The sequence below is a fragment of the Equus caballus genome, chromosome 17 (genome assembly GCF_041296265.1).
Source record: "Equus caballus isolate H_3958 breed thoroughbred chromosome 17, TB-T2T, whole genome shotgun sequence".
NCBI lineage: Eukaryota > Metazoa > Chordata > Mammalia > Perissodactyla > Equidae > Equus > Equus caballus.
Genome location: NC_091700.1, coordinates 40,258,042 through 40,285,568, shown reverse-complemented (window position 1 = coordinate 40,285,568; position 27,527 = coordinate 40,258,042). Strand labels below are relative to the sequence as shown.

General features: G+C 41.5%; 1 protein-coding gene and 1 long non-coding RNA gene across 4 annotated transcripts in view; one reads left to right on the top strand and one right to left on the bottom strand.

The window, feature by feature from the left end:
- Positions 1 to 2,703, bottom strand: part of INTS6 (integrator complex subunit 6) — an 85,960-nt gene extending 83,257 nt beyond the window's left edge. The window contains exons 1-4 of one of the 2 annotated variants that reach the window (XM_070240301.1): positions 2,564 to 2,703; positions 1,978 to 2,063; positions 1,505 to 1,582; positions 532 to 681 (exon numbers count right to left, since the gene is read on the bottom strand). In XM_070240301.1, the coding sequence (XP_070096402.1) occupies positions 532 to 681; positions 1,505 to 1,582; positions 1,978 to 2,049 (300 nt within the window). In that variant the 5' untranslated portion in view covers positions 2,050 to 2,063; positions 2,564 to 2,703. Of the gene's footprint in view, positions 1 to 531; positions 682 to 1,504; positions 1,583 to 1,977 lie in introns of both variants that reach the window. The other variant, XM_023621545.2, reaches the window with a different exon arrangement.
- LOC106781884 (uncharacterized) overlaps positions 1,842 to 27,527 on the top strand; it is a 60,941-nt gene continuing 35,255 nt past the window's right edge. The window contains exon 1 of one of the 2 annotated variants that reach the window (XR_011427953.1): positions 1,842 to 2,016. This is a non-coding gene — a long non-coding RNA (uncharacterized lncRNA). The remainder of the gene's footprint in view (positions 2,017 to 27,527) is intronic. The other variant, XR_011427954.1, reaches the window with a different exon arrangement.

The window sequence follows — 27,527 nt, the reverse complement described above, 5'->3', positions numbered from 1 at the left end:
TGGAATCTTACTGTACTCAGCCAGTTATTGCACTCCAATGAAAACCTTCTCACCTTTCAGAGTAGTTACACAATATGGTTAAATTAAACCCTGACATAACAAATAATTTCCTCTAGCATTTCCATATTCTATACCAATAAAGAAATGAGGACCACTGATCAACTAGTGTCTGCAAGTCATTGCAATAGTTGCAAAACTGCCTGTGAGTATATCAGAGGAACTGTGTATGGTGAGACAGGATGTTTTCCCTTTTATGTCCCGAGTGAACTTTAAGGAATTAAAACCAAATTCATGTCAACTTTATAGCAAAGAATTCAGATTCTAATTCTGAATACAAATACCTCTGTAAAAAGTGAGGGCTATAAAACCATATACAGTATGGTCAGGGTTTCACTTTTGTATTATGTGCACATTGTGTTTTAATCTGAAATGCTTTATACTTGTATTTCATGTTATATAGTTTTTGGGCCAGACTGTGTTTTTCCCCAAAAAGAAAAGTTAACTGTTTTTCCACCTTAATAGTCAACCTACCTGCCCATAGTTGTCTATGCCAGTTACTAATCTATTTAAATTTAATAAATCAAAAGCTGTCCTTAGGGATTGGCCAAGAGTCGTAAGTCCTTCAGCCTGAAGGTTTTTCAGTTCATTCATAAACGTTGCATGGTTTTCTTTCCATCCGGCCTGAAAAGAAAAATGTAAGAATTTTTTTTTCATCTTTTAAAGCCCTGTATACACGGACAGCCGTTAACAATCTGCCGTTCACCAAGCAGCTGCTTCACTTTACAGTATGGTTTGGTTAACGTGTCAATACCGGATCACTGCTGAGGAAACTCTCTTCCAAAGGTGGCCAAGAATAAATCTGCTGGCTCTACAGTTTTCGGTAGCTAACAGCCTTAATACTTCAGAGCTTCCCTGGGAAACTGACTCCCTAACCTAATACCCAAAATCTGGGGATGCAAAGGTACTAGCGGAAAGCAGAAGTGAGCAGGACCTCGCAAGTTAACCCACAGAGCTGTCCCGCGGCCCTCTCGGGACGGATCCGAAGACCCGGCCCCGCAGCCCCCCACCCCGCTCGCCGGCCCGCCAGCCCGGGCGAGCGCGGCCGAGCCCCGGGCCGATGCCCCTTTAATGCAAACCGGGGCTCGGCGCGGCCGGGCCCGGCTGTCACTCGGGCGAACTTGAATAAATATCCCCCACAGTTCATTGCTGCCGCTCACGCCGCGGAGGGGAAATGTCGGCCATGTTGATCGCAGCGCCGCCGCCGCCGCCGCCGCCGCCGCCGGGCCGGGCTGGGGAGGGGACGGCGGTGGCCCGGCGACTCTGCGCCGCGCCAGGACGCTCCGGAGCGGGGGGAGGGGGTGGGCGCCCGCAGGGGGAAAGACCTCAGCGCCTGGAGCACAGCGGGTGGGGGAGGGGAGCATAATGAAGGGTGAATGGGGGGGCGGGGAGGGCGAGCGAGGCAGGAACAGGGAAGGGAAGGGAGGGGGAGGGCGAGGGCTGTTACCTTGATAGCATAGGGCGGCTCTTCGAAAGTGACCAGCATATACCTGTCTCCTCGGCTGGCAGGGTCCCGGGCACGGAGCTGCGGGAGAGCGGGTGGGGGACGGGAGGAGGAACAGGGCGGGCGAGAGGGAAGCACAGAGGCGAGGTTACGAGGCGGAGAAGGGGCGCCCGGCGGCCCCGCCGCCCCCCACAGTACCGCACACGCAGCGGCCACCCCTCCACGCCGCCCCCCGCACACAGATCGGCCCCCGCACACCGCCCGGGGCCGGAGCCCGGGCCCGGGCCGAGCCCGGCTCGCAGCGCCCGCTCGCCCGCCCGCCGCCCGCGCGGTGGGGGAGGGGGTCCCCGAGCCCGGCAGCTCCCGCAGTCAGGTCCCCGACACCTCCGCCTCGCCGCCCCCGGCCTCCCTCCCCCCACCCCTGCCGCCCGCGGCTGCCGGGCCGGGGTCGCCGCCCGGGCTCGGTCAGTCGGTACCTTCATGAAGGTCTCTACCGCGCCTTTGGCCGTGTCCAGGTAGGTGGTGCCCAGATGGCTGCGCTGGTTCATAGAGGCAGACGTGTCTATCAGGAACAGTAAGATGGGCATAGTGCTGGCCGGGGACACCGGGGCCCGAGGTGGTGGAGAAAGAGGAGATGGTAGAGGTGGAGGCGCCGGTGGCGGCGGCGGCGACCGCCGCTACGCGGGGCGGGGGAGCGCGGCCCCCGGGAGGAAAACACCGTCTGGGTCTTTCCTCTGGCTGCGGGGAGTTTCTCCCCCGATAGTTGAGAGGAAACTCCCCAGACCCAGTCCTCCCCGTCGTACCCCCGCCTCCGCCTCCTCCTGCCTGCCTGCCCGCTGGGGTGGGCGCCCGGCCGTCTGTCTGTCGGTCCGTCCCCCCCCGCCTCGGGGGTCCCGTCCCCGCTCCCGGCCCCTGTGTGTGTCCCAGCGGGAGACGGGCCTGGCTCCCCACCCCACCCCCGGTGCAGGGAGTGGGGACCTGGGAGCTGGCGAAGAGGGGAGTGGGCTGAGGGGAGATTGGCCCTGGGGCTGTTGGGAGAAGTTTCAGGGACTCCCTCCGCACCCCGGCGGTGTCACCACTTTCTCAGCCCCTCTCGCTACTGAAGCGCTTTTCTCTCTCACACTCCGGTTTTAACTCGGGCAGGGGCTGCAGAGGCTCCGCCTCCTGACACGTCCTTGAGCCATGTGACGTACCGCCCCGCTATTCTATTGGCCAGTCCCTACCCTCTTATTAGCATATTCAAACAGCTGAGGGGCGGGGGAAGCTTGTAGGCCGGCTCCGGGAACAGTTATTGAGCACGCGCGGAGGCGGGGCGTCGGGTGCGCGCGAGAGCGAGCGCGAGGGGCGAGCGGGCGGGCCGGCAGACGCGGAGGCGGGCTCCGGGAAGGGGCGGGGCGGGGCGGGGCGGGGCGGGGCGCGGAAGGACCGCGGGTTGGGGGCGGGGGCCGCGTCGGCGCGCGCAGGGTGGCCTCGCCTGTGAGTCTGCGCGTCAGGGCCGCCGGCCTCGCCTTGGCTGTTGGAGGTGATAGGGGTCGGGGGAAGGGAAATGGAGGCTGGCCTCGGTTCCCCTTCCGACTTCTCTGTAGCCAACCCCTTCCCCCGGGGGCGAGTGAGGAGGAGATAAGTAAAGAGATCAAACACCCAGTTAGGAGAAGGAGGCAAGCCCGCGGTCGCCCTCCCGAGGAGGGCTCCGAGCCTGCGGCCGCGGGAGGAGGTTCCTCGGGCCGCGGAGGGCCGGCCCCAGCGCGGGCGGGCCCGGGGCGGGGGAGGGGAAGTGAGAGGTTGTTTATGACCAGGGACTAATCTCCGCGAGTCACACCGCTCCCGCTGGGGAGTGGGGACCAGGGGCAAACCTTGCCCGCAGTCTTGCTCGGCCTTGGGGGAGCGACCAGGGGTGAGGGCTGGGCCCGGAGCAGACCAGGAGCCCTGTCGATGGCGGACCCACGAGAAAGGACACCCACCGTTTTCCTAACGCAGCCCTAAAAGGGCCTGGGGGAAGACTCCAGTATCCATAAACAGGCTGTTACCCGTCTCAGGGAAAAATAACCGGTGTTACCCGAAGAAATACCTTTCTCGAGCCGTGTTTCCCCAGGGCCATATAAGATCAATTTCAGAGCTAAAAGGGACCTTAGCAAATCATAACCCATTACTCCTATTTTTAAATGGAAAAGCTGACTTCGGGTTGCCCAGGTGACACAGACGGGTTCCCCGTTGTCGTGCCAGCGCTCTTTCCTTTCACCATATGCCGTCTCTCAGCGTCGTTCCAAGTACTCTGAGGGAAGACACCCTCGGTTGTGGAAACAAGCCCCTGTCATCGTGCCGGAAGTAGTGAGTCCTCTCCTAAAGGTCCCAGGAAAACAGTTTCCTCAAATATACTCGTTGAAAAACTGAAGACATTGCCTGAGATGCAAGTTGAATTAAGGACATAGAACCCTTAGAAGACCATGTGGGTGTTTATAGGACGGCTTCTACTGGCCTTGCATTTCGATTTTTCTATTCTTTATCCTGAAATCCTTAATTATTTGCCTACTCACCATTTAAAGAAATTGGTCCTTTTAACATTGTCACAGAAGAGTCCTGCTTTGTGGCACTTTTTTAAAATCTTGCTTCGTAACTTGGACTTTTCCTATTTAAGACAACCTCTGAACTTTTTGTTAATTTATAGTAGGGCTACTTCAGGAATAAGCTGTTCTGTGAGTATGTACCATAGAAGAATGCGATGTTTTTAAGAGATTTGGATTAGAAATAAGATAAATACAGGTCCTACATCCAATATTTACTGAGGACCAGTGGAGTTAAAAAATGATTAAAATATGGTCCCTGCCTTAGAAGAGCTTATGGTTTTTCTAGAAAAATATTACACGTACATTATTAGCTACTACGAGGCAGAAAGTGGTTAGATAGTAAATAGTTCAGAAAAGAGAAAAATTTATTACCCTAGGGTGATGAAAGAACATTTTCCAGGGTCAGTGTGTTTAAACTGTGTGTTAAAGCAGTGTTTCTCAAACTGAGATCCTAGACCTGGAGATAGGATTCAGAGTTCTTTAATACTTTAAGATGTTTCTTGTCATTTTGATGACAATATACAAATCCCTTTACCAGTTATAACGACAGAATTTTTCTTTCAAATTGGTAATTTGCATCTGAAAGAGATTTTCATAGAATCTTCAGTTTTCTATATGAGTGCTTTTCAAACTGTGTTCTATAGACCCCTGCCTGTCCAAAAATGTATTCTCTAGAATCATAAGAATTTCTTTCACATTATTCGGATGTGAGAAACACTGCTTTAAAGGATTGGTAGGATATGGAAATGTGGGTAAAGGAAGAGGAAACTGCTGGTGAAAAAGACCTAGGCATTGAAAATGTAGTGAAGAAAGAAAGCACAGTATTGCCAGTGCTTGTTGGGGAACAGTGAAGTTCAGCTGGGCTGGTCCACTAGCTGCACAAAGAATAGTGTAAGATCCAGGAAAGTAGATCAAGTCTAGACAGTACAGGGTCTTTATTCCAGGCTAAGGACTTTTTTCTGTATAAATTAGAGTTTTAGTTGGGGTGCTGAGTACAAAGCAGTGTTTGAAGGGAATCAAACTAGACTACTGAAGTAGATGAGCGTATATTACCTATTACAGTTATTTGAAATCGTTTCCAACGGAGCCATCCTGGATTTTTCTTCCCTGAATCAGTGGAATTGGCAGATTGTCATGCTAGGGTCTAGGAGAGCCAGGATTAGATGCAAAGATCAGGAGAGCCAAGTCCAATGAGCCAGCGCGGAGCATATAACCAGAACCTATGCTTCTGATGGCACCTAAGATCAAAGGGCAAGTTTCCAATTCAGAAGCCCAGAAGTGCTGGAAGGCAAGGCCCTGAGGCACAATAGGAAAGAAATCAGGACACACATAGGGAGCAAATCAAGAGGCCATCAGAAACTAGGAAGCATTGACAGTGGTCCCTAGATAAAATTGTGAAGTAGGCCAAGGTTATTGTTAGTGACTCTGGTTGACAATTAATCTATTGGTTTGATGATGGCTTAAAGCAGTGGTTCTGGGCCAGGAGATGCACATCAGTATCACCCGCAGAACTTAATAAGTGTACCATGGAGCCGGCCCCATGGCTGAGTGGTTAAGTTCGTGCGCTCCACTTTGGTGGCCCAGAGCACAGACCTATCACCACTCATCAAGTCATGCTTTGGCGGCATCCCACATAGAGTAACTAGAATGACTTACAACTAGGATATACAACTATGTACTGGGGCTTTGGGAAGAGGGAAAAAAAGGGAAAGATTGGCAACAGATTTTAGCTCATGGCCAATATTCCTCACCAAAAACAAAATAATAATAATAATACTTAATAATAAATGTACCAAATCCCCATACCCAAAGGAAAGTGATTCAATAGAGTTGGGATGGGTCCTGGTCATCTCATTTTTAAAAAAGCTCTTCAAGTGAATCATAAATAATAATTAAGAACTATATGCTTAAAATATAAGAATAATGTATGTGTCTAGCATCTAATAGTACTCAATAAAATTCACACACTCTTAGAGTTACTACGTTTCTTAAAAGAACTCCTAAAACAAATCTGCAAACTAAAAGGAAAAAAAACTATAAATGTGACACCAATATAGATAACAGTGAATTTGATTCATATGTGTATTTAAATTACTTGGATTCAACTACATTTGACAAAAAATAAAAAGAACTAAATAGTGCCGGAGATTCCCACTGTTCCCCTCAGTGAGCTTAGGCCTTGGAGTAAGCATGAAATGTGAAACACGAATCTCTTCTTCACTCGATCTGTGTGATTCTAGAATGTGATTCTGGAAAGATTCTGGTTATATTCAGGCTGATTTTTCTAAAACATGCAAGCCAACTATTTCATCAGACTCAGCTGAAGAAACAGCTCTTGCAGTGCTCAAGGGAAAACTAGTAGGAGTAGTGTGTGCTGAACCCGATTTGTTGCAGTCTAGGGGGTTAGGGAAGATTCTTCTGGGAGGCATTGGTCAGAAGAGGTATGTGGGAGAAAACCACCTGCCCTTTACTGCTGTTTTTAAAGGAATGCTGCCCAAATGCTATGCCGCCAATTTAAAAGGGAATGAAAAAATTATAGGAAACCCTCTGAAAGAATGGTGACTCTGGCTTAAACAATAGCCTAAATTGTTTAAATGGAGCTATTCTAACAGAATTAAGAACTGATGGATTAGATTCATTTGTAGGAGCCAACCAGAGCCCTTTCAAATTATTTTAAACCAATTAAGCAGAGCAACGCGGTTTAAAAATAATGTGCCAGTGACTTGGCTTATGGTATCTGCATGTGCTATCTGAACAGAATAAATCAGATGAAGCTAGTGTTGTTCATTTGTAACCTAACAAAGTTTCTTATGGCTGTCTTACCATTTCCTCAGCTCTGCTTTACTCTTTGAGATCACAATAGTCAATGATGTTGAGAAGTTGAGAACATCAAAAAAAACGTGAAGTAATAAGCATAAAAAATTAGGTGTGAAACTATGCAGCAGAATGCATTCAAGTAGTACGTATATAAGGGAATTTAATTTTGGTTATCCTAATATTATATAATGTCAATCCTCAGAAAAAAATGCTATTAAAGACTACTATTATAAAGAAATTAGACCTTTTGAACGAGCAGTATTTCACAGAAAAGCTCAGAAAAAGTCTCAGGTAAGTCAAGATCAGTCCTGAAAATGGCCATATCCAAATTGAGAATTAGAATCACAGTGGCAAAAACATGAAAACTGCAAAAACATGCAAACTAGCAAAGTAGAACACTAGCAAAAAAACATGAACACTGGGGTAATTCTTTCAACTACTATTAATTGCACACCTACCATGTCACAGGCACTATGGTAGGCCATAGAGAGTTTATAATCTAATGGAAAGACAGAAGACAAACAGATAATGAAAATACACTAAACAGATAATGAGAATTCTGACAGTATGATAAGTCAGCAGACCCCAGGCGTGATATGATGAGATGTGTCTTAGAGGATTGTTTTGAAAATGAGAAGTAACACACCATATTTCATCAATTCTAAGACACCATGGTTTCCAAGAAATGCTCTTATTTTTGAACCACTGAAAGAAAAAAAATGCTCCTAGTTAAACTACAACAATACTTTCTTAATCAATTAGAATTTTTCCTCACAGTACTGAATTCTGCCAGCCAGGAGCATTAGTAATATAACATGTTTTAAAAGAATACTCTGCTTTTGTCTTTGGTATTTTCTTCAAACCATTGACTTCTATGAGTTTTGATGCTGTGCTTTCTTGATCCAACTAGAAAGTTTTCAGACCACAGCCAGGATTTATATCCTTTCTTTAAATGTTGGTTGCCTGAAATGCCTAGGGTTTGCATTTGTCTAGTCATACCACCAGGAATAACCATGAAGTTTGCACATGTACAGGCTATGACAGCTACATCACAACTGCCTTCTGGTGACAGGATTGTAAGATGCCATTATTCCAAGCTGAATTCCAGTTTTAGAGATGTTAAAATAGAAAAATGTACCTCTTAGAATCGATAAAATACCATTTAGTGCTGGTAGCTCTTAAAATATGTGTCATTAGAATATACAAAGAGCTCCATGACCACTGAGGATAGAGCAGCTAGTCTCACAAAGTAAATGATAGTTGAGCAGACAGAAATCACATGGGGTTGGAACGTGTGTGTGGAAGAGTGATAGGAGCTGAGGCTGGGCCACATCATAAAGGGTTTCATGTGCCTAACTAAGATATTTTGAATTTTATCTTTGGATGATAGGGAGACAAACATTTTGGGTAAGGAAGTGATATAATCAGATTCTCATTTTGTGAAGAATTTCAGTAACAATTGGGAAGATGGATTAGAATGGGAAGACAGTGGGCAAGGAGACTGATCAGGCAATTTCTGTATTAGTCCAGGGAACAAATAGGAATCACTGAAAGTGGCAACAGGGAAGGTCAAGAGAGGGTTATGAAAGACACTGAGGTGAGAGAATTGACAGGACTTGGTGAACTGAGTAGATGCAGGCAGAAGCATGGTATTGTGAGATTGAGTCCATCTTGTGTCATGTAAGTATCATCAAACTACTGGTAACTATAAATTCTAAGAAGAACCAATGGGGCAAATGTTGAACAGTTATTTATTGAATCTCTAGCATGTGCAGGAGCTGGGAATTTAGCAGTGAATGAAACAGGGAAGCAAATTCCTGTCCTTGTGAAGTTTACATTTTAGTAGGAGAGGTAGAGAATAAACAAGATAAGTAAATTATATGGCGTGTTCACCCTAAGTGCTAAGGGGGAAAAGTAAAGCAGGGAAAGGTAATGAAGTGTCGCAGAGGGAGGAGAGTTGGAGTTTTAGATATGGAGGACATATCATTGAGAAAATGATATTTGAGTGGAGACCTGAAAGAAGTGAGGGACAGAGCTGTGCAGATATCTAGGGAAAGATAGATTTTATCCATTTACTTTACTGAAGTTTAGTAAAACATAGTGGTTTGAAATGCTGATACATATTAGTCATCTGTTGGTAGGTATTCTTTGCTGATACTTAATATGTATTCTTATTCATAACAATAAGTATTAAGTGTTCTTTGCTGATATTTAATACATATTCTTATTAATAGCAGTATTATTCTAACTAATAATAATAAGTATTCTCTGCTGATAGAGGTTCTCCCTGAGAAGCACAACACCAATTATGTGTTAAATACTATGGGGCCTGCCCAGTGGAGCAGCAGTTAAAGTTCGCTTTCCGCTTCAGCGACCCTGGGTTCACCAGTTCGAAACCTGGCTGTGGACCTGTGCACCGCTTGGCAAGCCATACTGTGGCAGGCATCCCCCATATAAAGTAGACGAAGGTGGGCACGGATGTTACCTCAAGACTAATCTTCCTCAAAAAAAACCCAAAAAAAATATTATTGAGAGATTTATTTATCTTAAAGTTGACAAGTGCTGTTTTAGATTCCTGGGATTCAGTGTTACACGAAACAGACCTAATCTCTACCCTATAGAGATGCCAGACAAAATACAGGACTCACAATTAAGTTGGAATTTCAGATAATGCATAATTTTTTAGTATGAGTATGTACCAAATAGTACATGGAACATACTTAGACTAAAAAATTATGCATTGTTTATCTGAAATTCATATTTAACTGGGCATCCTATATTTTTATTTGCTGAATCTGGCAATTCTATGCCCTCACTTAGCTTACAATCTGACTACTGGAGGCAGAGATTAGTAAATACAATTTGCATACCGTGGGCATGCTGTATAACCTGGGAAGCCATAAAATGGAAGACACAGGGACTCTCAACGTATGGAGGAAATCTGCCTGACAACCAAGAACACCCACCCTTAAGAGCAAGAAATAAACTTGTCGTGTTTGAGCCATATGTTTTGAATCCATTTGTACCCTGGTCTCTTTGTTTTACCAGCCTAGTGTAACTAACTTAATGTGTCAGTCCCTGAAATCTGTCATGCCCAAATTTACTCCAGAGTCAAAAGTTTTTGTATAATTTACCAACAGCTAATAAAGTATATGTGAATAAAGGCAACAGAGATGTAAGCCAAACCCTAAAAATGCTTGTACTATAGCCATCATTCTAATATAGCTTTAAGCTTGAGTATTTTTGAGGCAGTCATGAAGGGTATCAGATCATCAAAGGAAAACTTTGATGGTTTCATTAAGCAACTAACACTGTATATATTATTCCTGGCTAGTACAACATTTCAGATACTTTTTCTTTCAAACAGTTATTAAACGTAAGGTTAGGTGTTGGAGGCTCTGAAAATTATAAATAAGACATGATTTCTTACTTCAGGAAGTGTAGGGCCTAGTAGAGGAAATAAAGATATATATATAATAAACAGAATATAATCAGTGCCAAAAGATAAGTGCAAATAGTATCTCTAATTGAAGTGAAATTCAGTCAGACTAGAGCAGAATAAAATAAAGCAACTGATGAGGATGCAGTTTTTACTTCAAAGCTTTACAATCTTCTATCTTTAATTTTTTTTATTTAAAAGAATTCATCAAGAATTCACAAAATGCAAAAATAACAGAAAAACAAAAATCACTTTTAATCACTATCCATACATAGCCACTGATAACATTTTAGTATATAACACCTTCCTTTATATTTTAAATAAAATTAGGGTCTTTTTATATATTCTTTCTATCTTGCCTTTTTTTCCACTTAAAATAATGTGAGCATTTTTCATTAAATAATTTTTAAAATATGGCTTTTAATAAATGCATAATATTCAATCCCATTATTTATTTTCCTCTTATAACTATGTTTTATTTGCAGATATTTTGCTTTGAACAGCCCTGTAAGTAAATTTTTGTAATAATTTAGCAACTATTATTTGAACACTGGTTACTGCTCTGGATGTTGGAGATACATTAGTGAACAAACTGTCCCAAATCCCTGCCCTCATGTGGGGAAGATAGACAATAAATATGTAAACTATATATTATATCAGAGATTGATAAGTGCTCTGGAGAAAAATGAAGCATGGAAGAGGAATAAGAAATGGTGGGGCTGGGTGTTTTCCTTGTAAATGTGGACTATAGAAATAACTAAAATGTGGAATGGAATTTGATAAGTACCAAAAAAGAAGTTCAAACTGCCATGAGGAACATTTACCTAAGAGGACAGGACAAGAAAGAGAAACCAAAAAATTAGCAAGAGAAGAAGATAGACAGTCAGGAACTCGACTTGCCAGAGCAAAGAGAAAATAGAATTTCAGAAAGGAGAATACATTTTTTCAAAAGTTACTAAAACATCAAACACAGTGAAGACCAAACAAAGCCATTAGACTTGAGAAAGCCATTGCTGACTTTTATAAGGGTCTTGTTAGTGGAATATAGAGACAAAAGAAATAAGGTACATTAGGTCACCAGGGATTTTAGTGAATGATTGAAAGTAGAGAATAAAAACTTCTCTTTTTGCACTAAAAAAGAGGATGGGATGGTAGCCCAAAGGACCAAAGAGAGGCTTTATTTTAGGGTGAAGGAAAACCCAAACATGTTTTTAGGTAGATAAAAAGCAGGGAAGGACTGAAGGTGTGAGAGAGGTATGGCCAGTCTCAGGAGCAGAAAAGGACAGGTCAAGAGCGTAGGTGGGTTGTGAAAGAAGGGGCTTCTTCTTCTGAGACCAAAAATAATGACAAGAGCGTGAACGATGCAATGTGATGGTTAATTTTATGTCTAAACTTGGCTGGGCCATGGTTACCCAGATATTTGGTCAAATATTATTCTGAGTGTGTCTGTGAGGGTGTTTTTGGATGAGATTAACCTTTGAATGGTTAGACTGAATAAAGCAGATTGCCCTTCCCAAAGTGGGTAGGCCTCATGAATAGAACAAAGAGCCTTACCCTCCCACCAGTGAGAGGGAACTCCTCCTGCCTGACTGCGTTGAGCTGGGACTTCCATCTTTTCCTGGCTTCAGACTCAAACTGAAACACTGGCTCTTCTTGGGTCTGGCGCCTGTTAGCTTTCAGATTGGAACTATGTCATCAGCTCTCCTGGGTCTCCAGTTTGCCAACTGCAGATCTTGGGACTTCTCAGCCTTCATAATCGTGTGAGGGAATTTTTTATAATCAGTCTCTCTCTCTCTCTCTCCCCCTCCTCTTCTCTCTCTCTCTCTATATGTATACACACACACACACACATATATACACACATATTGTTATATGCATATTGTTATATATGTACATGTTGCTGTATGTATATATATTCTGTGTTCTGTTTTTTTTTTTTTAAAGATTTTATTTTTTCCTTTTTCTCCCCAAAGCCCCCCGGTACATAGTTGTATATTCTTCGTTGTGGGTCCTACTAGTTGTGGCATGTGAGACGCTGCCTCAGCGTGGTCTGATGAGCAGTGCCATGTCCGCGCCCAGGATTCGAACCAACGAAACACTGGGCCGCCTGCAGCGGAGCGCGCGAACTTAACCACTCGGCCACGGGGCCAGCCCCTCTGTGTTCTGTTTTTATTGGTTCTGTTTCTCTGGGGAACCCTGACTAATACACCAGTGTATAGTAAATGTTTAATATATTTTGAATGACAAAATCTATTATAGAGAAAGTCAGAGGTGGCAAGGATGGATGCTGAAGGAGCTATAGGAAATGGATGGTCGCCCAAGCTGACCAGTGAGACCAAGGGCCAAGCTAAGTGCTCAAGGAAAATCCCTTTTGTGGCTAATGGGGGATAGTGTGCACAAGCAAGCAGATCATCTGGGCTCTTAATGGGCAAAGATCCTGGCGGGCCATGGTCAACCTCTAGGAGCTTCAACAAGCATTCCTGTAAGCAGCGTTCAGAGCTCTGAGCCAGGAATGTGATGGGAAGTAACAGGCAAAGACCAAATGTTATTGGCATCAAGGAAATGGGAAGAAAATAAACATTTCATTGCCTAGTTGTGCCAAGCACTCTGCTAGAGCTTCCCATGATCATTTAATCTTCTAACAAACCTGCATGCTAAGGGCTCCAACCCCTGTGAAGACTGCAGGCACTATAGGATACCTGGCATGAAAACAAGGCAGAGACTCAGGCACAGAGGAAAATGACAGAGAAGCAATCAACAAAATATCTTATAAGGGAGGAATTTGCTCATAAGAACAAGAATGGAAAGGATAAAGGGGTTAGAGCTTCTAACGATGTTAGCGAGAATATAATTTTAATATCAATTCACTAGCCTCCAAAGACCCATGTTCTAAGAGAGCAAGTAAAATAGCTTAACATCTTATTATGCGATATCTATCGTTGATGATGGGCGCATAGGACCTCTCATGACATCCACTTAATTTGCCAGATTAACTGATGCTCCTCATTCCCTCTTTAAAACATGCCCACAAAATGATATATGCTCAAAACTAGTAGAATTAATTCCCTTTAATATAATTGTGAACTTCTGCTCCCAGTACAAGTTCCATGCTTGTGGAGTCAGTTGTGACTTTTCCCCAAGCTCCTTTGTACCAGTTGAACTTGTTATTGTAATTATGTTAATTAATTAAATATTATGTGAACCAATGGAATGTGAAACAAAAGTCACTAAGGAAATTGCTGTCAGATTAGGTGTAAGCAGGAAAACTGCAAAAGCCTAGAAAAAGTAAAAGTCTACAAGTATTTTGCATTTCAAAAGATTGACAAGAAATGCATTTGTAGTTTAAGTTTAAAAGTTTAAGGTGTAGAGCATCATTTTTTTAATTTCTCTGCTTTAATTTACTTTTTCAATCCACTAATCACCTCCTAGTGTTGGATAAGAAAGCTTTTACTATCCTCTGTATTGTACTTGTGTAGCACGTTTGTTTGCTCTTCTAAAAAGGCACAATCTGTCTAGAAAAGCAAAATTCAAGACTGGAGTCCGTGTTCTCTTAGTGACTCCATTCAGCATTTTATGTGAAACCTCAATACAGAGTATAATACTACATGTCTGTTTAAACGATTCCTCTAAGTCTTAGGAATAGTATGACTTCTATGTATTAAATTTTGTACTATGAACATTTATGGCTCACTAGTATTCACAAGATTACCAGGAATTATGCATTTGAGGCCCAGGTTGTTGTTGTTTCCTTAGAGGTCAATATGTGCAGCATTTTAATAGTTCTTTCTCTAAGGAATCTTAGAAATAATCTAGTGCAGTTCTTTTGTATTAAAGATCGGTAAACTGAGGACTGGGTTAAAGACAATTTCCCAAGGTAAAAATTTTTTGAAATAAAATTAAGGGAAATGTTTAAATAGCCCCTAACATTGTATCTTCCTCATGATATATAAGAATTCTAATCCAAGGATCTCAAAAGCACTTTTAAATCCAATCATTAATGATTCTGATTCCTATGTATCAAATTATTCTGTTTTCTACAGACTGGGTTGCCTCCTCTCAGACACTGACTGTGAAAGGTCAACGTTTTCTTTGCGGGTGAATCAGTTGAGAGTTGCATTCATCCATGAATAAGAAACCTGAAAAACAAGGGTTGTTATTTCCACATATGTCAGTGGTAGGCAGTCCAGGCCTCATTTGTCCACTCTAAGTGTTACAATGTCATTAAGCATGAGGCCTTCTCTGTTTTCTTGTTCAGCCAATCTTAATGTGTCCTTGTCAACTGGTAACTAGCTATTTCACCTCAAGTATTGTAGGTTTGCTTTGATAGAAATAAGGGGAGGAGAAAAGAAAGCGTCAGCTGAGCTGTCCTTCCTTAAAAAAGAGATTTTCTGGAACCACTCCTAATAATTCTCTTAGATCTGATTGGCCAACTGTGTCACATGGCCACTCTCATCTGTAAGGGAGGCTGGGAAATGTCGTTTTTTTGGCTGGGCATATTACCACCTCCAACAAAACTAAGGCAGTTAGAAAGGAAGAAGGAGAGAATCAATGTTGGGAGAGCAACCAGCAGTCTCTCTTCCCGCAGGACTGTTGCCAAGACTGGGAAGAATGGATGTGTGGTAACTAGCATGTGCCTGGCACCCAGTGGCTGCTGAAAAACTGGTAGCTCTTATTTTGTTAGAAGAAAATGAAACTAGTGGTGATGTCTCCAAATTTCTTCCACAGTAATTATGAAGAACTATTTTTACACATGTAAAGAATTCAATGTAGTGATATAATAAATTTTAGCAGAAAAACAAATTTTTACTAAACTTTCATTTGGCACTAAAACATTGGTCTGGCAACTTTTAAAACTCATTTGATTAACTAGATTATCATTTTGGACAATGGTCAATAGTTTATGAATGTGCACTGTAGTCTCAAAAATTTTAAATATAAATCACTTTTTTCTCTATTTTATGAGTTGGAAAATATTTGTTTATTGTATTTAATTATCATTAAAAATATATTTATCATAACTAAAGCATGTTCAAATTGGTGACATATTGAAAAAATAACATCTGTTGAATCATTAAAATATTACCACAAGTATTTGTATTGATCATATATTGTTAAATAAAGATCTTGACCTGCAAAAGATGTATCTGTAGGGATCGTTGGGTTTCTGATTTCAGTTGCAAGAATTTCTAGTTTGCTATATTGTTAGCATGGCAATACCAGAAGTTTTATGTAAAGTACTTGATTTTGTGAAGCAGCAAGAAGACCAAAGACAAACGTGTTTTAGAAGAAAATTAACCATTTTTTGCGTACAAAAATCAAAAGTATGGGGCTGGCCCGTGGCACAGCAGTTAAGCTCGCACATTCCACTTTGGCGGCCTGGGGTTCACCGATTCAGATCCCAGGTGTGGACATGGCACCACTTGGCAAGCCATGCTGTGGTAGGCCTCCCACATATAAAGTAGAGGAAGATGAGCATGGATGTTAGCTCAGGGCCAGTCTTCCTCAGAAAAAGAGGAGGATTAGCAGTAGATGTTAGCTCAGGGCTGATCTTCCTTAAAAAAACACAAAAAACCTCTGTCTAAATATTTTCTTTAAAATGAACTAAATGTGAGAGGGTTGTGTGTGTGTGTGTATGTGTGTGTAATAAAAGGAATGGAATCAAGCCATTTTAGAAGCCTATCATCACGCTTAGTGCTTTACAAATACTTTCATCTCTCAATCTTTACGATGACTCAGAGTACTTACTACTCCAGTAAGAGGAATCACATGGAGAGGAGACAGCGAGAGACTAAGTGTCCCGAAGAGGGACTGCAAAGCTCTGATTCAAATGCAGAGTGGACTCTGCAGCCTGTGTTGGTTCCTCTACTGCATGCCCTAGACACGGAATTGTCTCATGAATATGACTTAGCCCCTAAGTTCTTCATGTAAGAATTTTGTGACCTTTGATGTTAATGATGTATCGTGGTTTTAATTTTCAGATTTGTGAAATGTAATTTTGGTTCAGGTTTACTTTACAAAATGCAACCCAAGACATTACAAGCAATGTAATATGAAGAAATGAATAATCAAATGATGAATTTAACTAATTTATAAAGTTCAAACCCAAACTTCCCCTTGACTGCAAGATTTGTCTTTTTTTCCTCTATAATTACCAAAATACTTGACTCAGTTATCCAGTTAATTTTATACATGTATTCGTGTGTCTATGTATCTTCAAAGTGTAGTTTTTAACTACCATAGTTACACCAGGAAGCATGTACATGCTTTTTGCTTTTGAATTTTTTCTTGCTTAGATTTATCCCATCATCTATAGTTAAGCCTGTTTTATAGAAAGTCTTTGACTTTCTTTAAATTATTTCATTTAGTCTAATTCCACCTCTTCCAGCTCCATGCCACCACCCTTACCCCAACCTCAGTTTAGCACATATCCTGCTCTCACCTGTCACGCTTGTGTCAATATTATCATTTCATTGGCAGCATTCTCACTGCTGGAAGTCAAGCTCAGTTGTGAAGGGGAATTTGTTTAGGCATAACAATGCCAATATGAAAAGAACTGAAATAAATTGCACGTCTCTCTTTAATCCATTGGATCTTTTGCAGATAAAAAATTTTTACTTTAAAGTCTGCTTCATTTTTCTCACTAATGCCTCCATCAACCCTTTTTTACATTGAAGACTACCATTTTCCCTTTCATAAACATTCTGAAACCTATTAGCTACTCAGATCCAATGGCTTGCTCCCTTCAGTTGCAGAAGATTGCCACATTCCTTCACAAAAAGAGCCTGGAAAGTGCTAGCAGTGCCCTATTTCTCTGAAGGGTCTCTAACTCTTACTCAAGTAAAGGAAACGGTAAGTAAAAATGTTTGGCATGGTAGATTTTAAAAATGAAAGAAAAATGTGTACTCATAATACAGATAAACTACTTTTTCAGGTATGTTCTGTCTTATTTTCTCAGGTATTAAAATATTTCAAGGAAGTTTCAATACATTGACTGTCAAGAAACTACTAAAGCATCTTTTGTGAGTTGCTTTCCTTTTGTCTGAATTATAGTGTTATTTCAACACTGTGCTATACCAGAGTATGCAGGTTTGTCTGTCATTTCACAGCTGTCAAAGGGAAATTCTTATTTTAAATCTCTACATCATCGTTAAATAGTTCTAATAATAAAAGGCCTAAATTTCAAGTCCTCAGGGACATCGAGTTATCTCATCTACTATGTGGTTTAAGCTCTGGCAAAATGTTGCAGAAGAGATAGATAATAGGCAACAGAGGGTAAGAAGAAAACCTAACATTGTTACCTGGTTGTTGATAGCACCTAAGATATTGCATAAGATTATAAAATATTTTGTTTAAGATTAGTAGGCTGTTTTAACAAGTGAACCAGAAGTGCGGGGCAGGGTACTTCTAGGTGTGTCTATTTCAGGAAACATGGTATGATTGACCATTTTTCCTCCTTAAGTAAGTGTATTCCTCCTCATACATCGCTCAGAGCATTGTTATAACATCCCTGGGAGAGCAGTCATTTAAAAACGGAGTTGAAGTCCACATTTCAGCCTTGGAAGGTGGCTGAGTTGTGTGATGACCTTGGAGATTTAGCTCCAATTAGGCAAAGTCTAGCAGAGTGGACCTAGAAGAGGTTAGAAAATTTTTAAAAACTCAAATTCATTTTTATTCTGGTAAATCTTTTTACTTGTTATGATTTCCTTGAGGAAGGGTTGGCTCCAGTAAAAGGGCAACAGGCATTTGCCTAATGGTCTGAAGTCTGACAACCAAAAATCAACATAGGAAAAAAATCATGACTTTCAGATGCAAGACTTTGAGATTCGGCCCAGGCTGAATTCTAGTTTACCTTTGCACTATGAAAAAGCATTTACTAGGCAGGTGGCTAAACAGTAGAGTTTATCTTACTTGATAATGAGTGTCAAACTATCCAAGATCTTTTAAGCGCAAAATTGTTTATTCACAAATAACAAAGAAGGACATTACAAACACATCTGAAAAATTACCTAATTTTCGTAACCGGATCCTTTTCTTTACCTATCAGTTGTGTTGCTGTTTTTAAAGTTATAAAAGTTTTAAAAAGTTATAAATTTAAAACTTTATGAGACTTTTAGGAAAGTTGTGATATATAGAGAGAGAATTATGTATTTATTTATTTTTAGGAAAACTTTTCCCTGGTGATTCTCAACTGGAGACATTTAGTTGGGAAGCATCTGGAAATGTATGAGGGCACCTTTGATTTCTCAGTGATGCAGGGGGTGGCTGGCAGCGAGCTACCGGCCTTCAGCACTGGGAGCTAGGGATATGAAACATCCTGCAAGTCCAGCACAACCGTGAATTATTCCACCGAAATGCCAGGGGTGCTGTCACCCTTGAGAAACACAAGGGACCTAGCTATTTCAGGTAAATGAAGTGTTCATTGTGAAAAAGTCAGAGGCAGAGGAGTGTAAGGGCTCTGTGTGGACTGTGGAGCCACACAGCTTGAGTTCAAATCCAGTTTCCGGCTGTATGACATTGGCCATTTAATTAAATGATCTAAGACTCAGTTGCCCCATCTGTAACATGGGAATACTAGTAATTTTTGCCTCATAGAATTTTGTTGTATAGTATTAAACAAGTTAAAATATATAAAATTCTTAGAATAGGGCAAGCTCTCAATGTTGGCTATTGCTATTGCAAGTTCACTCAAGTCCTTCATTTTATTACATTAATTAGAATTGGTGAGAGGATGTACAAATATGTTTTTGAAACCTGAAGCTTCTAAATTTAAAATTCTTCAGTCTGGAATCCATTATGTGTGAGAAAATATTTCTTGATGAGAACAGTCAGAATGTAAGCATGCTCTCAGTCACTAAATGTGTTCCAACAAAGCAGCAGGAGAAGGTTAAGAGTGGGAACGGCAAGTCTTCCCAGGTTGAAGAAAATTTGTGTGGGCTGTGAAAAAGGAAGACTGTAAGGTGGACACTTTGCAGAGTAAAGGGATGCAGAGGAGGTCTGACCAAATTATAACCGTGCGTTTGCAGGGCACTGATCATAGTTGATGAGATGCAACCAAGAAGAGATTATTACTGGCCCAGACCACGAGGAAAAATCAATTTCAGACGACAGTCAAGTTGGAGGACCCTCGTGGAACACTTTGTAATTCCATGGGGTCTGTAAACCTTGAACCTATTGGTGCAGACTTGGAACATTCTGAATGGTTAAATGCTTCGTTCTGTAAAAGAGGAGACTGCTCACTCTGCAGCTAAGTCTTGGATTTGTGGTTTGCACACAGAGGGCCTTGCTTATGTAACTCTCATTTTTAACTATAGTCCAGTGAAAGTCAGTTTTATTTCTATTAAGGATTTATAAGCCCAAAAGTGAACATTGAATTAATCCTAGTGTGTTATACATTAAAAAAAAAGCTGAGTCCAAACAAGAATGAGGTTAGTGCCTGTGGGAAGAGTAGAACAGCTCATCACAGGTGGATGTAACACATTTTTCATAAGTACAAATTAAGCAACCTGAAACAAAAGGAAGGTAAAGAATACCAACTGCCCTTCCAATTTTTCAAGTCAAAGTTCTGTCAGATGTTTTATGTGATGATTCAAATGATCAAATGCTTTAATCACAAATAGAATCGGGTAATATCACCATTAATAGGAAACTTCCAAAAATAGCCATAGTAATAGTGCTATGTTGATTCATTCTCTTTCAAAGATTGAGTCACCAAGTACAAAATCTGGTGAACTGGAATTGATGACAGCAACTATCCTCTTCCCCCGTCTCTCTTGGTTCCTCCTCCTACCCACTGAACCTTCGCACTGTAAACGTTCAATATTCTCCATTATACACTTGCTTAACGCACACACATCCACTTCTCAGAGACTCTTAAAGTCATCTTACTGGCCCTACTGTGAATGTTTCTCAAATCTGTCTCCAGCATTGGCCCCTCCCTTGTGCTTCAGTCTTAAGATTTCCAAGAGCTATTAGATATTGCTACTTAAATATAAAAATTCTACCCTAAAATTCACACATTTCTCCCTTACATCTCAATCGAAATGATCAACAAATCTGATCTATTTTCAAAATGCCTCCAGACTCTGACCACTTCTCTCCACCTCTGTCCTGGTCCAAGCCGCCAACACCTCTTCCTGGATTGATGTGGTGGCCTGCTCACTGGTCTCCATGATTCTTCCATCCTTACGCTACTTCACTCTTCTGAGCTCAGCAGGCAGAGTAGTGCTTTTAAAATGTGCTTTAAAAAGTCACATCCTGACACAACTCTGCACAAAACCCTCCGATGGCATCCCATTTCATTCAAAATAAAGCCAAATTTCTTAATAATCTATAAGGTCTATGCAATGAGCCTCTGACCTCATCTCTTTCTCTTCTTTTCCTCCTTCTCTCTTCTCGTTGTTCCCTCTGGCTGGAATGCATACCCCAGACACCTGCGAGATCTACTCCCTCCCATTCTTTTTTTTTTTTTTTTTTTTTTTTTTTATTAATGTTATGATAGATTACAACCTTGTGAGATTTCAGTTGTACATTTTTGTTAGTCATGTTGTGGGTACACCACTTCCCCCTCCGTACCCTCCCCCCACCCCCCCTTTTCCCTGGTAACCACCGATCAGATCTCCTTATCAATATGCTAATTTCCACCTATGAGTGGAGTCATATAGAGTTCGTCTTTCTCTGACTGACTTATTTCGCTTAACATAATGCCCTCGAGGTCCATCCACATTGTTGTGAATGGGCCAATTTCGTCTTTTTTTATGGCTGAGTAGTATTCCATTGTGTATATATACCACATCTTCTTTATCCAATCATCAGTTTCTGGGCATGTAGGCTGGTTCCACGTCTTGGCTATTGTAAATAATGCTGCGATGAACATAGGGGTGCAACGGACTCTTGAGATATCTGATATCAGGTTCTTAGGATAGATACCCAGTAATGGGATGGCTGGGTCATAGGGTATTTCTATTTTTAACTTTTTGAGAAATCTCCATACTGTTTTCCATAGTGGCTGTACCAGTTTGCATTCCCACCAACAGTGTATGAGGGTTCCTCTTTCTCCACAACCTCTCCAACATTTGTCGTTCTTGGTTTTGGATGTTTTTGCCAATCTAACGGGGGTAAGGTGATATCTTAGTGTAGTTTTGATTTGCATTTCCCTGATGATTAGCGATGATGAACATCTTTTCATGTGTCTATTGGCCATATTCATATCTTCTTTTGAGAAATGTCTGTTCATGTCCTCTGCCCATTTTTTGATCGGGTTGTTTGTTTTTTTGTTGTTAAGCAGTGTGAGTTCTTTGTATATTATGGAGATTAACCCTTTGTCGGATAAGTGGCTTGTAAATATTTTTTCCCAATTAGTGAGCTGTTTTTTTGTTTCAATCCTGTTTTCCCTTGCCTTGAAGAAGCTCTTTAGTCTGATGAAGTCCCATTTGTTTATTCTTTCTATTGTTTCCCTCAACTGAGGAGTTACAGTGTCCGAAAAGATTCTTTTGAAACTGATGTCAAAGAGTGTACTGCCTATATTCTCTTCCAAAAGACTTATTGTCTCAGGCCTAATCTTTAGGTCTTTGATCCATTTTGAGTTTATTTTGGTGTGTGGTGAAAAAGAATGGTCAATTTTCAATCTTTTGCATGTGGCTGTCCAGTTTTCCCAGCACCATTTGTTGAAGAGACTTTCTTTTCTCCATTGTAGGCCCTCTGCTCCTTTGTCGAAGATTAGCTGTCCTACTCCCTCCCATTCTTGAGGTCTTTACTTGAATGACTTCTCAGCGAGGACTTTTCTGACCATGCTGAGTGCTCCATATTGCCCTTTCTCATTTTATTTGTCTCCACAACACTTATCATTGACATAAAGTGCAATTTACTTACTTATTGTTTATTTTTGGTCTCTCCACACTGGAAAGTGTAGGGACAGGGATGTTAGTCTGTTTTGTCCACTGTTGGAGCCCCAGTGCCTAGAACAAAGCTGTGCACACAATCATCATTAAATAAATATTTCTTGAATGAATCCAAACATATCTGACTCTGCTAAAACCAGCTTCTAATATGGACTACCCTATATTTCCTGAGTGTCCACACTTTTCTCCTGCTAAAAATCCATATAGACTCATATTTTTGCAGTTATCTTTGTCTCTGTCTGTCACTAGGACATCTCATCAGTTGCCAAATTCTTTCAATTCCATGATGTTATTGGAATCTGTCCCCCTCTTTTTTATTTCTACTGCACCACCCTCGTTTATGACAGCATAGGTTGGAATCAGATAGACTTGGGTTTGCATCCCATCTGAACCCCTTACTAGTTATAAGACCTCGGGCAAGTTCATTTGGAGTGGGATGGGGAGGAAGTCTCAGTTTTTCATTGGTTAGTTGGTACCTACTTCATAGGGTGGTTATGAGTTAAATGAGATAATGTGTCTGAAGCATGTATTCTTACCTGAAACATAGTAAGTGATCAGTCTATTCCCATATGTATGATCCATGGCAATAGATTTCTAACTCGTATCCCTTCTCCTTCTCTCATTCCTTTTCAATACACTATACCATTACTACCAAAAACATCTTCTGTAAGTATTGCTTTGATCATGCTATTCAGTTACTCAACAACTTTGAAAATCTTCCTGCAGATAAAGGGAATTACAATTTGAGTGCCTACTATGCCCTAGGTGCTATTATACACATGTAATTTTATTTATTTATTTATTTTTGGTGAGGAAAATTGTCCCTGAGCTAACGTGTGTGCCAGTCTCCCTCTATTTCACATGTGGGAAGCCACCATGGCATGGCTTGATGAGTGGTGTGTAGGTCCATGCCTGGGATCCAAACCCATGAACCCCTGGCCACCAAAGCTGAGCACACGAACTTAACCACAATGCCTCTGGGCTGGCCCCTATACACATTTTATAATTTAATAAAGTCAAACCATTCATCTAGCATTCAAAGCTCATCCAAGTCTGCCTCTCCTCTTCCTATCTGTGATGATCAACTTTATGTGTCAACTTGGCTAGCACAGTACCCAGATATTCGGTAAGCATCAGTCTTGATGTCACTGTGAAGGTATTTTTCAGATGAGATTAACATTTGAATCAGTAGACTTTGAGTAAAGCAGATTACTCTACATAATGTGGGTGGGCCTCATCTAATCAGTTGAAGATCTTAAGAGAAAAGGACTGAGGTCCCTCACTGAAGAAGGAATTCTGCCTTCAGACTGCCTTCAAACTTGAGCCACAACATCAACTCTTCCCTGATTCTCAAGCCTGCCGGCCTGTCCTGCAGAATTCAGACTTGCCAGCCTCCATAATCATGTGTGTCAATTTCTTAAAACAATCTGTCTGTCTCTCTCTCTCTCCACACAAATCCTATTGGTTAAGTTCTCTGGAAAATCTTAATACACCAGCCATATCAAAACCTATCAGAATCTTACCTGTCCCACATGGTCCATCCCCTCCCTAATCTGTGACCACTCCAGCCAGAAGTAGTTTATTTTTTTTACTATGGATTCCTTGAACTCTTCAAACACCCTTCTTTACATTGAAGTGATTTGTAGTTACAATAATTTTCCTACAAGGAATTATGCTATCCCACTTCCACCACTGAGTTACCTAGAGAAAGCTACTTCACATCTCTGAGCCTCTATTACCTCACGGTTAAATGAGGATAATAATTTTCTTATTGAATTAATGTCCCGGGAATATACATGCTCATTGTGAAATACATAGCATAGTGTGAAAATTGAACTTAATTCCACTAATCTCCAGGGAAGCTTGTGTGGCAATGAAATGAGCCATTTTATGTCCTGTCAGGCTCAGGAATGAAGACAGATCTACAGGCTTAGGTGGTAACAGAATTGTAGAGCATAACCAATCTGTGATTCTAACAATGAGCACATGAGGATATAAGTGTGGAAGGCAGACCTACACACACAAGATCAGTCCAAGACAGAGCAAGCTGACTGCACTCAATACTCAAGATGCAGGGCATCCACCCACTTTGAGAGGGTGGAGGCCAGCACCAATATTCCGAGTAGATGGAGTGCTCGGGTCAGGGAGGGCCAGGCTTCTTCCTTCGGTAAGTGAAGCCCAGAATTTTAACTGGACACTCAGAATTGCTTCTGTCACCCAATCTCCCTTGCCTCTGAGAGCTCTGTGGTCTTGGGATGGGAACAGAGTGATGTTTGCAGCTTTGGGGTTATAACTTGAAAGGAAAAGAACATGTCTTCCACCCTCTTTTCTCCATTTTGCTGCTGCATATAATTAGACATCTTGGATCATGATGACAAGGACCACACCCAGAAGAGGAGAGCAATAAGATAGCAAAAGCCTCGGTCCTTGCCATTTGTAGAGCTGCCATATTGGCCTTGAACTGCCTAAACTTACACTTTAGTATTGTTTTGTGTTAGGACAGCCAAACTCATATATAGCAGATCATAGAAAAGTCTGTTAATTATCTAACAGTAAGTTTTTTCAGAAATAGCTTAGGTATAAAGGACAGGCTAAACCTATGGACCCAATCTGTACTTTCCCTGGGAAGTGGCAGCTTTGGCTCCAAGTTGTGACCTCAAAATTACTCCCTTACTTTATGGCCACAATTGCTGAAGTCTGCCCCAGTATGAGGTCCCATGACTGAGTTCCCCTCTGTGATTTGACACAAGGCTATCAGAGCTAACTCTGGACTCCTAGAGCCTTTCGTAGGCAGGCATGATGGTGTGGTGGCATTGGTCACAGTCCTTAGCCTTGTTCCTGAGGTTGTCTCCTGGCTTCTATGGAAAATTAGAACTGGATACAGACTTCAGAGACCACCGTAGTGAACAAGGATGATTTATCTGGTCCTAAAAGCTACTGAATGACCATTGATTTGGGGCTGTGCAGGTCTTTCACTGGTGAGTATGAACTTTAGCCTGAGACCAGCATTTAAGAAATTCCCTGTACGGGCTGGCCCCGTGGTTGAGTGGTTAAGTTCACGTGCTCCAGCTTTGGCGGCTCGGGGTTTCGCCAGTTTAGATCCTGGGTGCGGACCTAGCACCACTCATCAAGCCATGCTGAGGCAGCGTCCCACATTGCGCAACTGGCATATACAACTATGTACTGGGGGGCTTTGGGGAGAAGGAAAAAAAACGATTGGTAATGGATGTTAGCTCAGATGCCAATCTTTAAAAAAAAAAAAGAAATGCCCTGTATGAAAGTGGAGAACTCCTTTATCATTAAATATCTTGAAATTCATTCTGGTTGCCATATGTAATATGTAGATTTTCTCTATACTCCAATAATTCCAAAACTGATAAATGTATTCTATTTCTGTCTCTATTTTTTAAATTTTTTTTACTAGGATAAAATATACATAACATAAAATGTACTATTTTAACCATTTTTAAGTGTACAATTCAGTGACATTAAGTACATTCTAAACGCTGTGCGACTATTGCTCCTATCTCCAGAACTTTTTCATCAGCCCAATCTCAAATATTGTACTCATTAAACATTAATCCCTATTACTTCCTCCTCTCAGCCCTTGGTAATCACTATTCTACTTTCTGTACCTGTGAATTTGACTGTTCTAGGTACTTCACAGAAGTATGAAGTATGGAATTATTCAATATTTATCCTTTGTGTCTGGCATATTTCACTTAGCCTAATATCTTCAAGGTTCATCCGTGTTGTAGCATGTATCAGAATTTCATTCCTTTTTTAAGGCTGAATAATATTCCATTGTGTGTATATACCACAGTTTTCTTATCCATTCATCTGTTGATGGATACTTGAGTTCCGTCTTTTGGCTACATAGAGCTTTTGCTGTTGTGAGTGTGGTTGTACAAATAACTGATCAAGCTCCTACTTTCAGTTCTTTTGGGTATATATGGATAAGTGGAATTGCTGGAGTGTATTTTACATTTTTTGAGGAACCACCGTATCGTTTCCCACAGTGGCTGCACCATTTTTCATTCCCATCAGCAATGCTCAAGCATTCCAGTTTCTCCACATCCCTGCCAATATTTGTGTTTGTTGTTTTTTATGATAGCTGTCCTGATGGGTGTGAAGTGGTATCTGCCTCTCATTTTTCACGTCTTTGATCAATTAGAATTTTAGAAACCCCTACCAGTCAGTACTACTTTGAATCTTCTAGACCTCACTATATTCTTTGATAAAGTGGTTAATGGAGAGTTAGATGTGGAACAGACTTTCAAGGTCACCTTGTCCACTGGTTTTCACATTTTGTTCCTCAAATCTCCCTCCCCAATTTTCAACCAAACTACTCTTGACTCTAATTTCATCAGTTTTCCCCAGTGCGTGTCCGAGTAAGATTTTTCTTGATAAAAGAGTTACTCAGCTTAACAGAAAAGTTTGAAAATTTAGACCTTGTCCATCCACACTAAGGTTCAGAGAAAGTAACTACCTTTCCTGGCGCCTTTCAGCTGGGGAGCAGCAGAGGGAGGATTTAAACAGAAAGATATCCAACGAGACAGAAGGTGTGCCTAGTATTTAATTTAAAATTAGTTTATGGAATTAAAAATATTTTTGTGAAATACACTGCATTAATACTATAGGAAATATAAAATTGAAGAAGATGGTATAGGCCATGCTTATAAGAAGCTTATAATATTATAAGGGACTAAAACAAGTATACAAAAACCATGAGGAAGATAATACAAGCACTTGGAAGACCAGCAAAATAACAATGCTGAACGTTTTTTAGAGATTTAAAGGAGAGAAAGACCATATTTGGTTGGGGAAAATCCAGAAATGTTTTGCAAAGGACTTTGTGAAAGAAGATCTGAAGGAAGAGTGCTGTGGCATATGCTCTGAAAGGTGGGCAGATGTTCAACATGTAGAACTTGGGGAAAGAGGGCCAATTCAAGCAAGAGAAAGTATGTGCAAAAACACTAATGGGGATGATCACAAATTGTATTCCAGCATGTTGACTTTAGGTAAAGAAGAGGCTATATATAGGGTAGCTGCAGGATAAAGGCCTAAAAAGAGGGGTTGGGAACACATTGTGGAAATAGCCTAGAATGGCAAGCCGCAGAGCTGATGCTCTACTAACTACAAAGGGAAGGGGGAGTCATCAAAGGCTTTTTAGAGCACTGGGTTTTAGAGGCAGATCATATGGACAAGCAGTTTCTCTGGGCCTCAGGTTGTCATATGCAAAACAAGGGGGGTGTGCTCTATGCGCTGCTACAGCACTGCTCTAGGAAGACTTGCTTACAGATTGTTCC